Below are 19,060 nucleotides of genomic sequence, written 5' to 3'. Positions count from 1 at the left end.
AGAAGCTACTTACGGGAGGAGACTAATCGGTACGTCGCTCGGTGGTGAGAGCTGATAACAGAGTGATGCTTGCTTGCGTAGCGCGGAGAACTGTGGTAGCGCTGCTTGAGCGCTGCCATGCTATACCTAGGGTGTGGCGAGGACTTGCGCTTCCCTCGGAGTGCGTACCGCGGTATCGTCGCACAGCAGAAGCGTCACGGATCCCTTTTCCCACTAAAGGTTCGCATACAATAAGCACCTAGTTAACGTATCCCGTCTGTCCGTGCAGCAGGCGCAAATAGTCCACACCCTAACCAATTATAAACAGCAAAAGAGAGCAGGTCATTCACAGAATGCAGAGCGACGCGAGCAAAGAGAGCGTGGGGAGCGCGAGCCACCAGCCGCCGACCAGCCGGGGTGCGGCGGCGTTCGGCGAGGACGAGGGCGACGCCGATACCGACGCGACGGGCGCGGATTTGGGGTTCGTGCTCGCGGTGGCCGTCGCAGTGACGGTGGCTGCGGGTGCCGCGGAGGAGGATGGAGAAGAAGGGGTCGATGTGCGTGTCGCGGCTGGCGCGGATGAGGTGGACTCGCTTGTGGCACTCGCGCTCGCAGCGCCCTCGAGGATCAAGCTGCTCGCTGTGGGGGCAGCCTCGGCCGTGGCTATGATCAGGTACGCGTCGTCAGCTCATGGCAAACATGAAGAGGAGTAAAGGGAGAGAGTGGACTCACACTCAAACGCGCCGGCGGCGCTCTGCGCGTCCTCGACGGCAGTGTCCAAGAGCGCCTCCGCGTTCTGCGGTACGAGCGAGACGAAGCCCATGCGGGGCGGGTCGAGGGACGGGTGCGTCAGGTTCCCGTAGTAGAACACAACCATGTTGCTCTTCAGAAACGGGTCGCCGAGGTTCCAGCTGAAGAGCGCGCCGACGCTCGGCGCGTCGGTGCTCACGACATTGCTCGCGACGCAGTTCGCAGCGTCGCCCTGCTTGTTCTGTGCGACGAAGTCGCGCGGGTCGACGGGGAAGAGCTTCCCGCCGATCTGGAACGTCAGGTTGTGGCCCTCGTCGCAGGGGAGGAGCGGCGACGCGGACGAATCTGCCGCGTACGCGGGTGAGACGGTCGAGAGGATGTTGTTCACGACGTCGGAGGGGCCGCGGATAAGCGAGTTGCCCTACAGAGATATGGTCAGCACTGGCGGGAGACGACACTAGCTATGATACTTACAGTGTCAATGAGCGCGGAGACGGAAGGCTTGCTGATGCCGTTGGGCTGCTGTGTAGAGTCCGCGAGCTTTTTGCCGTCGAGGTAGACAGCGTCGATCTCGACTTCCCAGCGACTGTGGGCTAGTTCAGTAAGGCGTATTGACTAATAGCATGCACACTTACAGAGGGTACACTTCGTTGGGGGCAAAGGATGGCGCGTCAAGACCTCCGTCGGCGGAGTCGTAGAGCCGGACGGGCACCCAGGTGATGCTCGAGTTGTCCACACCATCGGGAAGTTGTCCGATGGTGATTTGACCCTCACCGGAGACGTCAATGGTATCCCGTTGCAACGTAATCTGTGGCACGTCAGCAGTAGTCAGAAGGAACTGAAGGCGCGAATGACATACTGCGAACAGGGGGTCGTCAATCTCGTCCGCCAAGATCAAGCGGGGCACCAGAGGTCCCGACTTGGCAGTTTGCTCGACGAAGGTGTCAGTCCCCACCGTGTTTGGGATCTACTTTCGATCAGCATTTTGCAACCGAGAGCAACTGGGGTACACCATACCTCAGCGCTGATGACAGCTGCCTGGACGAAACTACAAATTTGTCAGTATGACAGAAACTGCCCAAGTCGTGTGCTAAACCAACCTCTGCGCAGGGAAGCCGAGACCGAGGATACCCGCGCCGCCATTCGAGATGGCAGAGTTATCGGTGTCGTTGATCGCAGCGAGCGACTGGCCCTCCAACGTGAGACCTGCGAGCGTTACCGTGTCGCGACCGACGGGGCCGTCCGCGTGGGTGCCGGTGACGGAGTCGCCGTATCTGAGATCCACGTTGCCACCCGAGGCCTTGAAGGTCTTCGAGACGTCATATGGCGTGGCAGTGGACTGGCGACACTGCTTGGTGCGGCATGTAGAGGACATCACCCATAGGTCGCTGGATCCGGTGTCTGCGCGAAGTGATTAGCATGTGGAAGAAACGGACTGAGAATGTCCTGGGAACTGCGGAATGTGCTCCGGAACATGTTCTGGGTTCCGGGAGACACAAGTGCCGATATTTCAAGGTATATGTTCCGGAGAACATGGCATTCAAGAGACAGGACGCTCTGCATACGTCGCAGGATATCGTCCACCGCTGGTCACGACCAAGTCACCAGAATGCAGAACATGTGCCAGAACGTGTTCCGCGGGACAGAGATTGCTGCTGCTGGGACATTCTAAAAGGACTGGAGCTTACCGAGATTCACAGCAGTGGTCGAATCCCCGACCGTTACGGCAACAGTGTAGAAACTGCGTGGGATGAGTACCTTCTACAATCCTATGTGGCGTGCGCACTCACAGATCTGCACTGTCACCGAGGCCGACGGTTCCGCCCAGGACATCACTATCATCGGTGGCTCTTGCGGCAACTCTGCGCGAATGCCTGTTGAACGGGAGGACCACACCACCTTTCCGGGCCTTCGGGGTCGTCTGAGCGGGGAGCGGGATGGCCGAGACGAGGGCGGGGAGGAGGGCGAGGGCGAGAGCACACCAGCTAGACGTATACATCGTGAACTTGAAAACAAATAGCGGGCGACCTGCGCAGAGAAGATGAAGAGTATGCGAGAGAGCGGGAAAGAGGGAAACCGAGACGAGACCGTGCAGCCTTCCTTCGACCAGAGCGCGACAGGGAGGTCACAACGAGGAGGGCGTCGGGGAGGGCGGGCATTGTATATGTAGGAACCATGGGGGCGGTACGCGTTCAAACTCGTAACCACCCGCTCCCCAATCTCATCAGACCCGCAGACGCCCGACCTATATTCTCCTGCTCACCCATTGGCCCATCACCCATCCACCGAGGCACACCGCCGCAGCCAAGATCGGCCAAGTACCCAAGACACGCCCACAACTTTGGTATACGCAGCGCCGCCCGGCTCGAGGTATACTTGGATCCGACTTCACATGCACACCGTTCCACGTCTGTGGAAGTCGCGCAATAGACGTATGTACGACTCGGGTGAGTACAACACATCGACGCCACCACACCTATCCGCAGTCCGACTCCCACCTATACTTGTCCATGTGCACCACTAACAATAAGTACAGCGGTCTCCGCACTGTGACCGGTCAGCACATCTGATACGCCAGCATAGGTTGCGCTACGTGTCTACTGATACGGACGGACGTTTGCCCAATGGTCTCTTACCAGCTCTTACCTCGTCCGCCGGACAGACGAACAGCACTCAAGTATATATAGATGATCGCCAGAAACACGAGAAGACAAGCAGACAGACCTGCAGTACTCCAGATTCTGATCGCCGCCCTGAAATAGCATTTGGTCCGCCGTCCAAAATAGATAAAGCGACGTTGCCTCGCGACTCGGACCTTGGACGAGTTACGAAACTGTACTGACCTTCCCCAGGATTGGCCCTCGGTCCGGGGGTCTGGTGGGCAGTGGGTAGCCTGCGTACTAGGTGCGCCGCACGCGCGTGGTGAATAAATACTGTGTGCACACTCGTCGCGGAAGTCACGGGTGGAATGGGTGGAACTTCATGCAGGTTGCGGTACCAGTGGCGAGTGCCTCGGTCCGCTCACTGCGAGCACGAAAACGAGGATGAGAGAAAGAGACTGACCGCTGCAATCCTATCGCCGTTAGCCAACCGCACAGCTGCGGTCACTGCCTGATGAACAAACACACATCAGATACACAATCAATTACTCGTACACACCAAGCACGTCGGCGAGAACCCGTAGCCCAATCTCCCAAGCCTGCCCCGCCTCAATGCAGCGTGCCCGCCACGAGCTCGAGGATTTCCCGCGTACTCTTCCCGGTGTTCGCGACGTCCTTCGCGATTGGCTGCCACGCAGGCCCGTACCGCGGCTCCGCCGCGACAGCCTGCCTGATCACGCCCTCCTGCTGCTCCTGCAAAATCGACCATCTGTCAGCGACATGCTCGCACGCCAGACAGAAGAAGCACGCACCGCGACCCCATGCTGCCGCTCGAACTTGAGCCACCACGCCCAGATGTCGCCCCAGGTGTCGCTCGGGTTCTCGGGCGCGGACACCGCGCGCTCGAACCAGTGCCGCGCCTTCTCGATCTTGCGCTCCGCCCAGAACAGCCGTGCGACGCTGCAGAGTACCCACGGGTCGCTGCCCGCCTTCCGCAGCGCGTCCGCGGAGCGCGCCTTGCGCGTCGGCCGCGGCTCCGCCCATATCGCCATCGACCACAGCAGCCCAGATGTCGGGCACTCCTGCAGACCTGCGTGATGGTGCGTGTGGTTAGCATCAAGAAGCGATTCCCATGAGAAGCAGGATGGACGGACCTCTCGCAAGAACTGTCTTCGCTTGTGCAGCGCCCCCGGAGCGTTCCTCAACGCCGACTGCTTCTGCCCAGAGCACGTCGTTGCCTGGATTCGCCAATCGCGCCTTGTCCAGCAACGCGCGCGCCTTGATGCTCTTCCCGTCAGCTTCTTCGAGCCGGCTCGCGAGGATCCACAGGTTTGCTTCCTTAGGGCATGCCTTGATACCAGACGTGAACGACGCACGCGCCGCGGCGTGGTCCTTGCGCTGCTGATGAATTTGACCTTGGATCATGTAAAGCTTGGCGAACTTCGGGTACTTCTTGATCGCGGTGGCGAGCGTCTCCAGTGCGTTGTCCAGCTGGCCTTGCTGCCGTTCGAACACAGCAGACTTCATCCAGATCTGAGGAACGGATCAATACGGGGATATCGGTGAAAGACGTGCCAAGCGACTCACCCTCTGCGTGTCCGCTACAGTGCGTGCACGGACGAGCAACTCGCGCGCGACGTCGAGCTCGCCGTTCTCCGCTTCCAGCTTCACGGCCGCGAGCCAAATCTGCTCGCTCTCCGAGTTCGCGACGAACGCGCGCTCGAGCACCTCGCGCGCCGCGGGCACGTCGCCTGCGAGCCACTTCTCCTTCGCCCACATGAGCCACAGCACCTCTGCCTGTGGACAATGGTGCACTGCGCGTTCGAGGATAGCATTGAGCGACTCCCTGAAGCGGTCACCAGTTAGCAACCCGCCAATCGTCGGTGGTGCGGAGATCACTCACTTTGTCCCACGCGCTTTCTCTAGATCGGAAGCCTTACGCCACAGGCTCTTCTTGTCAGGGAAGACCCTGAGCGCGTAGGCAAGGATCGCCCGAGCGGCACCGATGTTGCCCTTCGCCTCCGCCGCCTCCGCGTCGCCCGTCCAGGTGTCAAGACGGTCCTCCTCCTCGATGTCCATGGCGATCGTCGCCTTGATGATCGCCTCGCATGTCCGGATTGCTCCTTCGGTCTCGCACCGCTCGGCTTCCTTCAGCCATTGCTCCCTGGTCAGGAGCACTTGGTGGCGGCGAAGCTCGCGAACACCAGCTTCGATTGTCTTGTCAACCGCCGCCAGTTCTTTGTCGCGCTGCTCTTGGGCTTTCTCAGTTGCATATGCTTCCTGCTCTAGCAGACGACCAGCGGCAATCCAGATCTCGTGGCTGGTTGGGACGGCTTTGCGAGCCTTGTTGAGTACGGCCTTGGCTTTGTCAGGCGTCTCGAGGCGGGCGAGTGCCAACCAGAGCTCGACGGACTGCGGGATGACCTCGACGGCACGAGACAGAAGGATACGAGCATCTACAGCAGAAGACTCTAGGTTGACCGTCTCCTTCCACAGCCGGACGGAGTTCGGGATGTGTTCAAGAGCTGGTATTGGGCTAATTAGGCTAGCTGCACCGTGCGGAGTACAAAGAAAAGTCGCACCTTTCCGTAAAACACGCTTCTTTGCCTTGACGTCGTGCTCTAGGTCTGCCGCAGCCATCCAAATCTTCACACTCTGGCCGACGTGTTGCACTGCACTGGCTAGAATGACCTTGGCATCATCGTTATTCTATGTAAAAGCAGTTAGAAGACAGATTGTGAAACGATGCGCTTAGAGGCTTACATGCAACCGCGCAGCCTCGAGCCAGACATCCTCGTTTTTGGGACACTGCTCGCACCCTTGCTTGATCATCTTGCGTGCCGCGACCATCCTCCCAGCGTGCTCCTCCAAACGTGCGGCGGCAATCCATCCAGGTGAATGCTTCGGGTTAGACTTTACGAGGGAGTCGAAGAGCATGCGTGCCCGCTTAATGTCACCAATCTCAGCGTCCGTCTTGAGCACAACGCTGTCGAGCGAAGTAAGGTAACCTTTGGGATCTATCGCTGTCTGCAGGCCAGTAGAAGTGACGTTTCCTGAGACCTAAAAGATCCGAGGTGTAAACATCTAGAAACCACTAAGTGACGGCGACCACTTACCTGGTCCAGCTTGAGCGACAAAATCTTGTCTCGCGCCTGGCTCATCTCCGCGAAGTTCGTGATTGTGCCATTCTCTGCGGGGGTCTCGATTCCTCCATTCTGAAGGCTCCAGTCAATACCATTCAGCAGCCACTCAGCATAGAGTATAGGACGTACCGCCTGTTGTCGCGAGTCTAGCGAGGTCTCGTACTCAGTCCGAGATCTGTCTCCGACAATGACGCTGTCGGATACAACGAATGACCTCTCGTCCTTTTTACGCTTTTTCCTCGTAAGATTGCCCACCTCAGGAATGCTCTCCCATTCTTCGTCTGTAACCGCGGAAAGGCCGCGTTTTAAGTCGGCGAACTGCTGCTGGATCTTGGGACGTTCCGCTCTGTGCTTTGCCAGCTCCTCATTCTCCCTCGCCTCTCTGTGAAGACGACCGTCAGCAGACGGAGACATAGGGCAAGTATAGCAGGGACGCACCTCCTCGCGCGCCGCCGGGCGTCCATGTTCTGGTCCACCTGCTCATATATCCTGTCCGCCTCCTCATCGTCGGCCTCATATGTTGTCCCTGCGAAGAGTCCGTATTCGTTGTCGGGGTCCTGGAACTGGTCCGGGTCGACTTCCGCCTCCTCTCCACGCTTCGCTTGCGCCTCTCTGTGTTGCCTAGTGAGTGAGAAGGCAACACGGAGAGGACTGCGTCACTTACGCGATGACTTCGGCCGAAGGACCTTCTCGAGCAGGACCGATATCCGACCGGGTCGTGAAACCAGAAGCGCTGTTGGATGCAGCATGAGCATGCAGCCACTCTAGACGGACCTAACTGTACTGACCCTCGACCAAGACCTGCAACATAGGATGCCGGCGCTGGCATTGACAAGAATGCCAGCTTGTTGGGCTTGTCCTTCGCAGCCATGATGTTTGCACTCGGATGCGGGGAAGAGAAGGGCGCGTGGCGCGACTACTGTCGTAGCCTCAGTGTTGAGGGAGTGGACAAGGTGTACGAATCAAGAAGCGCTCAGCATACTGCTGCTATGCCCAAGCTAGCGCCCTGGGGCGCCTGCACTTGGCCTGCGCCAACCAGGTTAGTAGCCTCGATTTCCTCCTCTGCCTCTCTAACTCTAGGATGCGTACCGCAGATCAATCAACAGGACAGTAACAGGGTGGATCTCACTTAATGGAGGGTACTCCGGTCACAATATTAATCCAAGCCGGGCCCCGGCCTTCGCAACCGTTCGCAAAACTTGAAGTTGGTTTATCGCTTCCAACGACCGACTCGCTGGCCCGGGAATAAGCTAACTATCAAGTCAGAATAACGGCTCTAATACAAATGAAGTGATGAAGGATTCAAGGTAGGACAAGGGTGGTGAGCAAGGTGGCGTCATATTCCAAGCGATGTTATAACTTACCGGCGCTGCGCAATGCGCAAGCTTCAAGCAGCAGGATGGAGCTCATCCCTTCACTCACAGGATGGGCTAAGTCATACCAATATTCTGAAATATGTCTGGCGTGAATCATCACATTGTTCTCCTAGTCTGGGTGCGTTTCGGGTACCCGCCGCTTAGTAGGCTCATAACCTCGTCGTCTATGGTACGCCGCCCTTAAACTGCTTCGGATGCAGGCCGCGATGTGGGCGTCTCACATCCTGAAGGGGACCAGTTTAAAGTTAACCGCCTGCTAAGCTTACCGCAGCACCACGAGCAACGTGACGGCCAGCGGTTGTGCCCGCCTGAAGTACCCAAGCAACCAACTCGTTCAGCCGCGCCCCATTGAAGCCATAAGGTGCATCGCCAAGCCAGCACTGTCGGTTCATGTCCTCCTCTATCTCTGTCACCACTATGCATACGACTCTGCTCGTCACCGATGTTTTGGAGCACATCTGCGAATTGGCCGACCCGGTAACACTCTCCGTCATGGCGCAAACCGCCCGGGTCCTCCATGAACCGGCTATCTATGTGCTCTGGCGTGTACTCCCGGACCTCCTCCCCCTCCTCCAATGCTTCCCGACGGACTGTTGGGCCTTTGAGGGTGACACATTCGTAAGTCCGCGCTCTCGTAACATTTTTCAAGGAACGATCGCTAACTTACTTCGCACCGTTCCCTTGCGCGCGGGTGACAGAAATTCACGCGTATCTTGAGGCCCAAGGACTGGACCGTGTTCTTGAAGTATGCCTCCCTCGTGCGACACTTTGTCAATGGGAATTTCTATGAGCCGCCATGGGCCTTGCGCTCGAGGCATGCGGACGCGGCCGCCTGGGAGGCAATGTGCTGCCTGCGGCCGACGGCGACCCTCTTCCCTCAGCTGCGCTCGTTTCGCTGGGGAGAAATCGAGCTTCCGATCAGGTGCCTGTCATCCTTCCTCATCTGCACAGGACCCCACCTCTTCCGCGTGGGTCTTACATTCTTTGAACACCCTGCGGGGAACGTAACGGACGAAATGCAGTCAAGCTTCGACATCATGGCGGAGCGGTTTCCGATGCTACGGGCGCTTGACGTTGGCGGCTGCCATGGAGCGTCCACACTCGCGAACTCAGGTCCTTTCTCCCTACATCCGCATCCCATTTCACCTCTTTGGTGTCTTTCACATCCCGGGCTTGTCCAATCACCCCGGCCGCGATGCTTAACCTATTACGGATGAAGACTCTTCGTTCCGTCAACGTGCGCCTTGACGATGCGCCGTGGCCATCCCGGAGTCCAACCTCAAACGTCGATGGTCCAATACCGTCATCTTTGGAGCGTTTGGAGCTCTTTTCGTCCCCGCAGGCTTATGTCGCGTTCAGCATGGCGGTGACGCTTCATCACGCTATAACGCTCGTGTTGTGGATCGAGTATAGGCGGCCAAACCATCTCATCGGGGACTACTTCCGTTCTATCCGTGCGCAATGCTCTACGGACACTTTGAAGGATATCAACATACAAGAGTTCCTCTCCCTGGGAAACGACGCAGCCGATGAGGCGATCATCCTCCCAGCACACCTACGACCTCTCCTGGACTTGAGGCGTCTAGAACGTGTGTTCATCGATATCCCTGGCCGGAAGGCTTTAGACGACGGGTTCTGTAGCGATATGGCGAAGGCGTGGCCCCACTTGAAGCACTTTTACATTGGGGGCATTGGCACCCTCACCGGCCGTGACGTATCGCCGACCGTCCGTGCGCTGCCGCCGTTTGCCGTGCATTGCCCCAAGCTGGAGACCTTTGGACTAGACTTCGACGCAAAGCTCTGGGAAGATGAGGCATCCTTCAACGCGGACGACTCGCGGGAGGAGATATACGGGCTCCTCGCTGAGAGGGCGAGCACGTCGTTGGTATCCAGCATTTATGTCGGCGACTCCCCTATTCTCGTGCCGGAGTACATCGCAGCGTTCCTTGCCCGCATCTTTCCGTGCCTGAAGGAAATCAAAGAGACATCTTTCTTCGATCGCGAACTACAGGCTCGGTGGAATACGGCCACGCGACTCCTACCCTTGTTCAAACGCATCAGGAACGACGAACGCTTGCGGCTCACTCAGGATCTCTCTACGACGGGCGCACCCGGGGATTCGGAGGTGGCTGTTACTCGATGAGTGTAGCTCCGGAATGTAGCGGAGATTACAGTCGCTTATGATATAGTGGGGGCGAGGTAAGTGACATTCCCTACCTTGATAATATCCTTCGTACTCATATTTACCGGACCTGAAACAGGATCGATGCATTCGCCTTGGACTTCAGGCTGTTTGATGTCTCCATGAGCATGTCGGCCCCACCGGTGACTCTTTCGTAATGCAAACCGGGCTAGTATATTGCGCTCTTCTTGGAATCGTATACAAGCATTTCGCAGCACAATCGCTTGGAGAAGTCAAGCCTCCACCGTGTGGCCCCTCATGAATAATTCAATGCACAACTCGCGGCTCTAGAATGCGAGATAGTATCAACTGTACTAACAGACGACTATGCTACAGACGGAATACAGACACCACAGATTGGAGTATAAACGCCGAGAGATTAGCCTCCATCTCGCCTCTCATGTTCAAAGTTACTGACCTGCTTGACCACCCAATATGCGCCTGCGACCCTTACGGATGAACCCTGTCGCTCAAACATACACGTCCAGTCCTTTCAAGTTGTTCTCTGCACGCTGCCGGTTTCTGCAACCTTGTTCCTGCGTGCGGCAGCATCATGCATCAGTCGATATCGATGGGCACCGGCCTAGTGACAGCCGCCCGGTGGGTCTCCTTCGTCGACTATAGTATAGCCACTTGCAGACCGCGCTCTGGCAGACCTATCTATCTACGTTCTCATCATCCACTCTCCTCCAATCCCGACGCTGTGCCTTGTTGCGCGGATTAATCTGGGCGATGAGTTCACGAGGTGAGAAGCAATCACAGCGGCCATCAAAGTGGATACATAGTCAGTGCATGTAACTTGGGACATAAACTCACTGTTGTCTCAAGCATGGTATGCATACTCAGTAGGCAACATCGCCGCGGCACAGAACATTGAGAGGCTGACAGGTCGATGCGAGATTTCTGTTCAAGTACTAGTACTTACTCAACATGTTGCATGCGCCGGTCCTTGTCTCAGGCTATGTACTCTCCCGTCGGTCCAGTTAAGAAACAACCCCATCAGCCAGTCAATCGATATTTCGTTTGAACTGTCCTTACGCAGACGAATATACATGACAACGTAAATAGTTGTGTTCGAGTCCGCCGCGCTGGGCTAGCGCTCCGCGAAGTTGCTTCCACTGGTAAGTACTTCCCGCCACTGGCAGCGGCTGTACATAACGATTTGAGAGCCGCCATAGCGAAGTTCTAATACTAGGCCCTCCAACTCAACCGCAACGCCCGGGACCCACCTTCAAGCGTCTCGCCGTTCCATAGAACTTGAAGCCCTTTACATTCAAGTTCTGTATCCCGCGTTCTCGGTAAGTGACACATGTGCGCGCAAGGATCTTCATAAGTTGAACATTGCGGACCCGCAGGCTCTTAGTTAAGCGGATTCTGGCCTCGAATTTGGCTGCTCACTAGCACTACCGTCACTCCCGATATGCATACTGCTTTGCGCATCTCAGAAGTCATGCGACACATCTGCCAGTATGCGGACAACAGCACCCTGCTTGCCATGGCACGGACTGCGCGGGTGCTTCATCAACCGGCCGTCGAAATGATATGGCACAAACTCCCGTGTCTCGCGTATCTGTTTATGTGCTTCCCAGAGGACGCCTGGACCTTTGAAGACGATGTGTATCTTGTGCGTAATTTCTCCGTTCACATTCTCCGGGAATACTCATATCGAACGTACGTGACGGCATAACAGGAGTTCACGCGTACTCTGGCGCCGAAAGACTGGACGACATTCCTGAAATACGCTTCCTTCGTACGGCAGCTCGGCTCAGAACTAGGTTGTAGCTGCGACCGGGATGTCAGCGATTCTGCGTGGACGACCATGTGCTCCCTTCGGCCCACCCAAATCCTCTTCCCTCATCTGCGCTCAATCGATTGGGGCGAACTGCCGCTCCTTCGCAGTGAGAAGCATGCGCCATCTCTGCTTACCATCGTAGGCACGAGCCTCGTCAAAATCGACTTGGGGGAACCCTCGCCCCGGGACGACGATGGAGCTCTGCAGGCCAGCTTCGGTATCATCGCAGAGCGCTTTCCAGGGCTACGGGAGCTCCGCTGTGGCCAGTACCCTGGTCTCGGTGACCCTTGCGACACTCTTGAAATCGTGAATGCGTTTTCTACAATGGCTTGCCGCTTCACATCCTTGGTCTCCTTCACCTCCACGATCTTCTGTGTCACCCCGGCCGCGATCCTCAGCCTCTCGCGGCTGCAAACCCTCCGTCGTCTTTATGTTTGCCTTCCAGACAATATGGCGCCGCTGTCCGAGCACCCATCCCCACACGATGACGCTCCCGTACTCGCGCAGCTGGAGGAGGTAGGACTGTATCATTCGACGATACGGGCCTACCTCGCGTTCAGCCAGGCGGTAACACTTCCGCACACTATGAAGCTCCTTTTGGAACTCAATCACCACATGCATAGCCACCTCCTGCCCAAGGTTTTCAGCTCCCTCTCCATGCAATGCTCGCCGGACTGTTTAACGATCATCGACGTACGAGATCCTGAAAACGGTTCCGAGAGTGAAGGACTTCTCCTCCCGGCCCACCTCCGGCCTCTCTTGGAATTCAAACGGTTGGAGAGTTTTAGCCTCTCGTTATCGTGCCGGTATGCGCTTGACGACAGCTTTTGCGCTGAGATGGCGATGGCTTGGCCTTGCCTGAAGCACCTCGACATCGGGTGTGCTCGCCTTGGTCGCTCACCACGTTGTCGACACGAGGCTCTACCGAGCGTCCGCGCACTTTCACCGTTCGCCGTGAACTGTCCTAAGCTGGAACACCTTGGGCTGGTTTTCAACGCCATGCGCTGGGAGAACGAGGCTGGCTTCCAAGCGGACTACAACCGGGCGGAGATCTATGGCGCCCTCGCGAGCCGGGCGAGCACATCGACGGTACTCTCGTTTTCCCCCGGCTTGTCTCCTATATGTGGGGTTCAGTACATGGCAACTTTCCTCGCACGGGTCTTCCCCAGCCTAAACACAATCGGACATGGTCAGATCACGAGAGTTGATGGAGTCTGGCGGAACATGTGGAGAGAAGTCGAGCAGCTCCTCCCTATGTTCAAGTTAACCAGGCAAGACGAACGCCTGCGCATGGCTCAAGAGCTCGCTGAGGGGCCGGTGGAAATCCAGATGGCTTCGGTCGATGACTAGGCTCTTGCCAGTTAGTGAGCTAGGTCCTGCGGCTCACAATACTCTTGCACTGCTGTGCCGCGAGACGTGATGCGGGTACTAGATGGTATGCCACTTTTCTCGTTGCATATTCGCAGTCCAACTGAGACTCAGATTCAGACAGGGTCTCTTGCAATGATCGTGGTCCAGACCTTGCACCGTGCTGCCATACACGTAAATTGACAATGATGTACCCGCTCTACTAGATATATAAACGCCCCTCGTTCCTGGCGTGTTCAGAGTGGGCGTTCTTTCCTGGTACCGTACCGTAACGTGAGGCTCGACTTTCCACCATGCACCCTCGAGCGAGTCGTAGTCATCCTAAATGTCCCAGTCTGGAAAAATGATAGTTGTGCAGTGTTGTGGGGCTCGCTGTTCACTTCTCGAACCGTCCTCATGCAGAAAGTGCATGATATAGGAAGAAAAAATTACAGCTGGTCCTGAAAATGATGAGACAGGTGACAGAACCTTTTTTCGCAAGAGATGTCATAAAGGTTCCAGCAAGTCTTCCGAGCCTATCTTCCGAGCCATAGGCGCCCAGATGCTTGCCACCTTTCGAGGTTGTCATAGCAAATTATGTACAATAACCAGGAATAAAACACCCTCAATACCTTGCGAGAGCTCGTAATGTCCCCTTTTACGAATCTCAGAATTTTAAGCCCTTTGATTTAGCGGGGGTGGGCATGGAAAGGGCCCGCCAGAGCCAAGACTCACTTCCGACTGCGCTATGTGCTTCAGTTTAGAACGAATGCCTCCAAGAAAAATAGAGAACGTCAGAAACACGGAGCATAATCGATAGAAAATCCAGAACTGATGCTCAGCCACGAAAACCTTTGAAAAGTCGATGAAAGGCTGCGAGAGCACGGGCGCTTATGGCTTGGAAGATGCGTCGGAAGATACGTCGGAAGATGCAAACCCGCTCGGGACTCGAAAAAGTTCTGTCACCTGTCTCATCATTTTCAGGACTAGCTGTAATGCAGCCGTGTAACGTTCCCGAGTGGCTGTTAGTACGAAACGATTGTGTGCCGTCGTAGCGGAGTTTCAATACCGTGTGACCTCCCAACTTGAATTGTGTCGCAACCGCAGACCCCACCCACCTACTCACTCACTTACTCACTCACCCCAGCCGCAAGCCCAGCCCTGCCGTCTCGCCCTGCCATACATAGAAGTGCTTTATATTCAAACGGTCATCTGGCTCTGGGTAAGTTGCGCATATACGTACGAAGGATCTCTAAAAGTTGAACATCGCCAGCGCCGCAGACCACGCTTTTGGTCGAATTCAACTCACTACTGCGGTCCGAGTCACTCCTGGCATGCATACCGCTTTGCGCATCCCGGAAGTCCTGCGGTACATCTGCGAGTATGCAGACGAGGACAGCCTGATTGCCATGGCGCAGACTGCGCGGGTGCTCCACGAGCCAGCGGTCGAGATGGTGTGGTACCATCTCCCGAACCTCGTGCCTCTGTTCCAGTGCTTTCCGGAGGATACCTGGGTCCTTGAAGATGAGCGTTCCTTTGTGAGCCCGGCCTTCTTCGTATCCTCTTCGGCGAATGCTCACTTCAAACGCACACGACTCGTTGAACAGGTCTTCACCCGCGTCGTAACGCCGAAAGACTGGACGGCAGTTTTGCGATATGCCTCCCTCGTGCGGCATCTAGGCGCGGAAGAGTCCGGCTACACCTGGACTGTCAGCGAAACCGCGTGGACGACGATATGCTCCCTTCGTCCAACTCAAATACTCTTCCCCCATCTGCGCTCCATTAGTTGGTATGCGCCGGAGCTACTGCCCGGGGAACATCTGCCGTCTCTGCTCACCTGCGTAGGCACGAACCTTGTCGAAATCGAATTGGAGACCTATTCTCCTTGGCACGACGATCGGAGAACCTTGGAGGCGAGCTTTGGAATCATCGCAGAGCGGTTCCCGGTGCTACAGAGATTCCACATCGGCGAAAATACTTCTACTTTCGGCGAATGCGACACCCCTGAACTCGTAAACGCGGTCTCTGCGCTGGCCTGCGGCTTCACCTCCTTGGTATCTTTCTCCTCCACGTATCTCCTCCTCACTCCGGCTGCATTGCTGAGCCTCATCCAGGCGAAGACCCTCCGCTGTCTCGACGTTCACCTTCCAAACGATATGACGTGGCTTTCCGAACGCCTATCCTCGTGTTATGATGCCACAGTAACCCTGCAATTGGAGGAGGTGGGATTGCACTCGACCCCGGAGGCATACATCGCATTCAGCAAGGTTGTAGCACTGCCATACGCGACCGGGCTCAATCTATTACTCTATAATCCCCCGCCATACCCTCTCCTTGAGGACGTCTTCAGCTCCATTCGTAGGCAGTGCTCGCCGGACGCTTTGCGTACGTTAACGGTCCACGACATAGGAGAAGATTTCGACTCGTTGAGGTATGCAGACATCCTCCTCCCGCACCACCTACGGCCGCTTTTAGCGTTCAAGCGGCTGAAGTTCCTTCAGCTCGATCTTTTCTTCCGGTATGCACTCGATGACACGTTTTGCGTCGACATGGCGAGGGCGTGGCCTTGCATGGTGTACCTATACATCGACTGCTCCCTACCCGGCGACGTGTTGCCAAGCGTCCGCGTACTCCCCTTGTTTGCTGCACATTTCCCCAAGCTAGAACATCTCAAGCTTGTCTTTGATGCGACGTGCTGGGACGACGAGGCCTTGTTCAACGCGGACCACACCCAAGGGGACATCTACGGGCCCCTCGCAAACAGGGCAAGCACGTCGCCGCTATTCCGTCTTTGGACTGGCCCGTCCCCTGTACTCGGACCGAGATTCGTGGCAGCGTTCCTTGCGCGCATCTTCCCGAACTTGAAGGTTATCAAGAACAGTGGCCGCGGAAGCAAATGGGAAGAGGTTGAGCAGCTTCTCCCCTTGTTCCAGTCAGCCAGGCTGGACGGACGGCTGCGTATGGCGCAAGAGCTCGCGGAGAACCTCAATGAATCCCAAACGGTCCCGGCCGGCGATCAGGCCCTTGGGTTCAACCGCTGAGCTGGGAGTAGGACACATGGCTCGTCGTGCAAAGTTGCTCCGACCTCGGCCATACTGCGACGTGAATGGGCGGCAAGTACTCCACTTCCTTTACTGCACAGTATTGCATGCCGGACTGAACATCGAAATCAGATAGGGTTTTTAATGGTGGTGTTCTCTGTTCTTCGCGTCACACTACCTGTATAGTGACAGAAACGTACGAGCTGCTAGCTACCATCGACTCGAGGTTTCGCACGTAGTACTTCAAGTTGTAGATAAGATCTGGCTCGGGGTATCTTGGGGATATTAGTATATAGTGTCGTATACGTTTCCAAATCTTGTAACTTTCCTTCTTGTCGTATCGTGTTCGTGTCGGATCTTGCTTTTTAAATGAGCCATACTAGTTTGAGCTGGTGCGGACTGGTGGTCGTGGTGCGAATTGCAATGGCATGAGTGAGCGAGTGGCGTCACGTTACCGCGCTGGACGCGATCGCGAAGCGAGTGACCGGGGTGGCATGTACGTACTTGGCCGCCCACGCGTCTTTCCTCTTAACCACCCGCCAGCACTACCCACCCACAGCCTACGCAGCTCGTCTTCTCTCCCTCGTCCTGTACGACGCGCCCTCATTGCCAGACACGCTTCTCTTTGTCGCTCCTCTAGCATCACCTTGAAAACATGGACGCTACTAATGGCCACGACTTGTCGGCCACTCGACGTTGCCTACGCGTTCCCGAACTTCAACATATCATCTTCGACATGATACACCGTCAGTTTGATGGTCCATGCACCCTCGCTGCTCTGGCGCGCACTGCTCGATGCTTCCTGGACGTAGCCCTCGATACGCTGTGGAACACCCAGACGTCCTTGATACCGCTTGTCAAATGCTTCCCGCAAGACCTCTGGATAGAAACGAGGGACGGTGATGGGTTCCGTGTTGTGGTGCGTTCAGGAAGACACTTCGCCAATAATCATCTAATTACATCTCTCTTTCAGTCCCTTGTGGCGGAACCGAAGCCAGAAGACTGGACGCGCGTCAAGCTCTACGCCGCTAGGATCAGAGACATCACCCTGAGCGCATCCGTCCTGAGCAGCCAACGCTTGGAGGGCAAGTTGGCTGGAGACGCGTTCGTAACTTTGAAGACGTCTCTGGGATCGGAGCCGTTCCTCCCGAACCTGCACTCCTTTGCTTGGGAGCAAGCCCAAGGAGAAGAGGTGCACGCCCTGGCTTCCTTCCAGCTCATGCTCAGCCCGCACGCTTCCTCCATGAACGTCAAGATGGACAAATGGAGCGATGAGTCGGCGCAAGCGATTGCCACCGCGCTGAACGAATACGGCGAGAAAGCCGTGCAGCTGCGCTCCATCACCGTTCTGTACACAAGTCCAACCTGGAAATGCCCGCCCATCGAGAAAGCCGTCCTGGCACTGGGCTTCCGTCAACAGAATCTGCAAGCTCTCGTGTGCACATGGCAGAACAAGATGTCGCTCGAGACGATCACCCAGCTCTCCAAACTGAACACCCTGCAGAAAGTCTCCATCAAAGCCGACCGCGCAACGACGACCCAGCTCCTCGAGATCGCACGGAGCACCAGCGGCACCTTCTTCTCCTCCCTCCGGCTCCTCTCGCTGCACACCGACACGCTCGCCCTCTGCGAAGACTGGCTCCACGCGATCCGCAGCTCCGCGCTCGACAGCCTCACCTTCATCGTCGACGAGCCCCCAACCACGGACGAGCTCCACGCGTTCCTCGCCCGCCTCGCCGCGCCCTCGCATCGCCTGCACAGCGGCAAGCTGCACCAGCTCCGCCTCGTCTCCCGCAAGGCCGCCCCGCGCCCGTCCTCGCTGCACAACGTCACGCCCGCGACGCTCGAGCCGCTCCTCCCGCTCGACCTCACCGCGCTCCAGCTCGAGCCCGGGTGCCCCGTCGACGTCGACGACGCGTTCATCGAGCGCGCCGCGCGCGCGTGGCCGCGCCTCCGCACCCTCGAGCTCGCCGCCGAGCTGCGCCGCTACGCCGGGGCCCCGCGCGTCACGCTCTCCGGGCTGTTCCCGCTCGCGCAGCACTGCCCGGAGCTGTCGACGCTGGGCCTGCCGTTCGTCGCGGACGCGGGCGCGTTCCAGCCGCGCTTCGACGCGGGCGACCGGCCGACGGACGGCGTGTCCTTTGGGCTCGACGCCCCGTTCACGCTGGGGGTGGGCGGCTCGATGATCAACCAGGGCACGGACACGTTCCTGCTCGCGGGCGTGCTGTCGGACTTGTGTCCGAGCCTGAGGTCGGTGCAGACTGCGTGGAACCGCGTGGGGAAGGTGGCCGGGGCGAACGTGGGACGGCTGGAGGTCGAGCTCGACGATATGGCGGACAGCTGGCGGCAGATTGACAGGTTCGCGGTGGAGATGGCGCGTGTGAGGAGGCAGGAGCGGATGTGGATGGAGTGAGCCGTCCTGCCAAACATTGCGGACACGATTCTTGCCAAAAGCGTGGAGGGTTACCGTCCTGCTGCGCGATCTTGGAGTGCTTGGATGTAGGAACGGCCGGCCTCATTGCTTGGGAGCGTCCATAGGACGTTCGTTGTTCATACTGTACCACGCCTAACGCTCACAGTGCTCACATATAATCCGGATGTATATATACGACGATCTAACCCGCGACGACCATTGTAACATGTAGTACATACATCTGCTACTCTATGACAGATACTGAGTCCCCTGCTTGTCGTAGTTTTTGAACGACCTCGAGCTCGCCAATAAGACGAATCTATTTGACTGACAATAAACACAATGTTCCGGCAACGGGATATCAACCCTGACACATTTTCCTCGTTCTAGCAGGTTTCCGCCTGACAATCTAGCTTTAAATGTGCGCGGCCAGCGTT

At 57.0% G+C, this 19,060-nt stretch overlaps 6 protein-coding genes across 6 annotated transcripts; 4 read left to right on the top strand and 2 right to left on the bottom strand.

Moving 5' to 3' along the window:
• Window positions 1-32: 32 nt before the first annotated feature.
• TRAVEDRAFT_166665 (acid protease) lies at window positions 33-2,845 on the bottom strand. Its single transcript, XM_008039533.1, has 9 exons — window positions 2,520-2,845; window positions 2,418-2,470; window positions 1,830-2,130; window positions 1,747-1,777; window positions 1,589-1,696; window positions 1,365-1,537; window positions 1,204-1,315; window positions 712-1,150; window positions 33-642 (listed from the first exon to the last, which is right to left on the bottom strand). Exons 1-9 carry the CDS (start codon window positions 2,726-2,728, stop codon window positions 326-328), a joined length of 1,743 nt encoding a protein of 580 aa, XP_008037724.1. The 5' UTR covers window positions 2,729-2,845; the 3' UTR covers window positions 33-325.
• Window positions 2,846-3,850: 1,005 nt separating this feature from the next.
• On the bottom strand, window positions 3,851-7,393 carry TRAVEDRAFT_58216 (U4/U6-U5 snRNP complex subunit PRP6). The gene is made up of 12 exons (XM_008039361.1): window positions 7,261-7,393; window positions 7,137-7,205; window positions 6,911-7,084; window positions 6,602-6,854; window positions 6,446-6,544; window positions 6,093-6,389; window positions 5,912-6,038; window positions 5,233-5,854; window positions 4,917-5,175; window positions 4,484-4,862; window positions 4,142-4,419; window positions 3,851-4,082 (listed from the first exon to the last, which is right to left on the bottom strand). The coding sequence occupies exons 1-12, from the start codon at window positions 7,341-7,343 to the stop codon at window positions 3,939-3,941; spliced, it is 2,784 nt and encodes a 927-aa protein (XP_008037552.1). The 5' UTR covers window positions 7,344-7,393; the 3' UTR covers window positions 3,851-3,938.
• An 872-nt stretch (window positions 7,394-8,265) lies between these two features.
• Window positions 8,266-9,991, top strand: TRAVEDRAFT_46629 (uncharacterized protein; the record flags this gene model as incomplete). The annotated part of the gene is made up of 3 exons (XM_008039180.1): window positions 8,266-8,466; window positions 8,547-8,921; window positions 9,068-9,991. 3 exons carry the CDS (start codon window positions 8,266-8,268, stop codon window positions 9,989-9,991), a joined length of 1,500 nt encoding a protein of 499 aa, XP_008037371.1.
• A 1,534-nt stretch (window positions 9,992-11,525) lies between these two features.
• On the top strand, window positions 11,526-13,172 carry TRAVEDRAFT_46628 (uncharacterized protein; the record flags this gene model as incomplete). Its single annotated transcript, XM_008039179.1, has 2 exons — window positions 11,526-11,654; window positions 11,721-13,172. The coding sequence occupies 2 exons, from the start codon at window positions 11,526-11,528 to the stop codon at window positions 13,170-13,172; spliced, it is 1,581 nt and encodes a 526-aa protein (XP_008037370.1).
• Window positions 13,173-14,444: 1,272 nt separating this feature from the next.
• On the top strand, window positions 14,445-16,276 carry TRAVEDRAFT_64433 (uncharacterized protein). The gene is made up of 2 exons (XM_008039532.1): window positions 14,445-14,707; window positions 14,777-16,276. Exons 1-2 carry the CDS (start codon window positions 14,504-14,506, stop codon window positions 16,208-16,210), a joined length of 1,638 nt encoding a protein of 545 aa, XP_008037723.1. The 5' UTR covers window positions 14,445-14,503; the 3' UTR covers window positions 16,211-16,276.
• A 670-nt stretch (window positions 16,277-16,946) lies between these two features.
• On the top strand, window positions 16,947-18,623 carry TRAVEDRAFT_19779 (uncharacterized protein; the record flags this gene model as incomplete). The annotated part of the gene is made up of 2 exons (XM_008038966.1): window positions 16,947-17,129; window positions 17,184-18,623. 2 exons carry the CDS (start codon window positions 16,947-16,949, stop codon window positions 18,621-18,623), a joined length of 1,623 nt encoding a protein of 540 aa, XP_008037157.1.
• Between the last annotated feature and the right edge of the window lie 437 nt (window positions 18,624-19,060).

This window comes from Trametes versicolor (genome assembly GCF_000271585.1).
Source record: "Trametes versicolor FP-101664 SS1 unplaced genomic scaffold TRAVEscaffold_5, whole genome shotgun sequence".
NCBI lineage: Eukaryota > Fungi > Basidiomycota > Agaricomycetes > Polyporales > Polyporaceae > Trametes > Trametes versicolor.
This window is presented reverse-complemented; position numbering and strand designations above follow the sequence as displayed.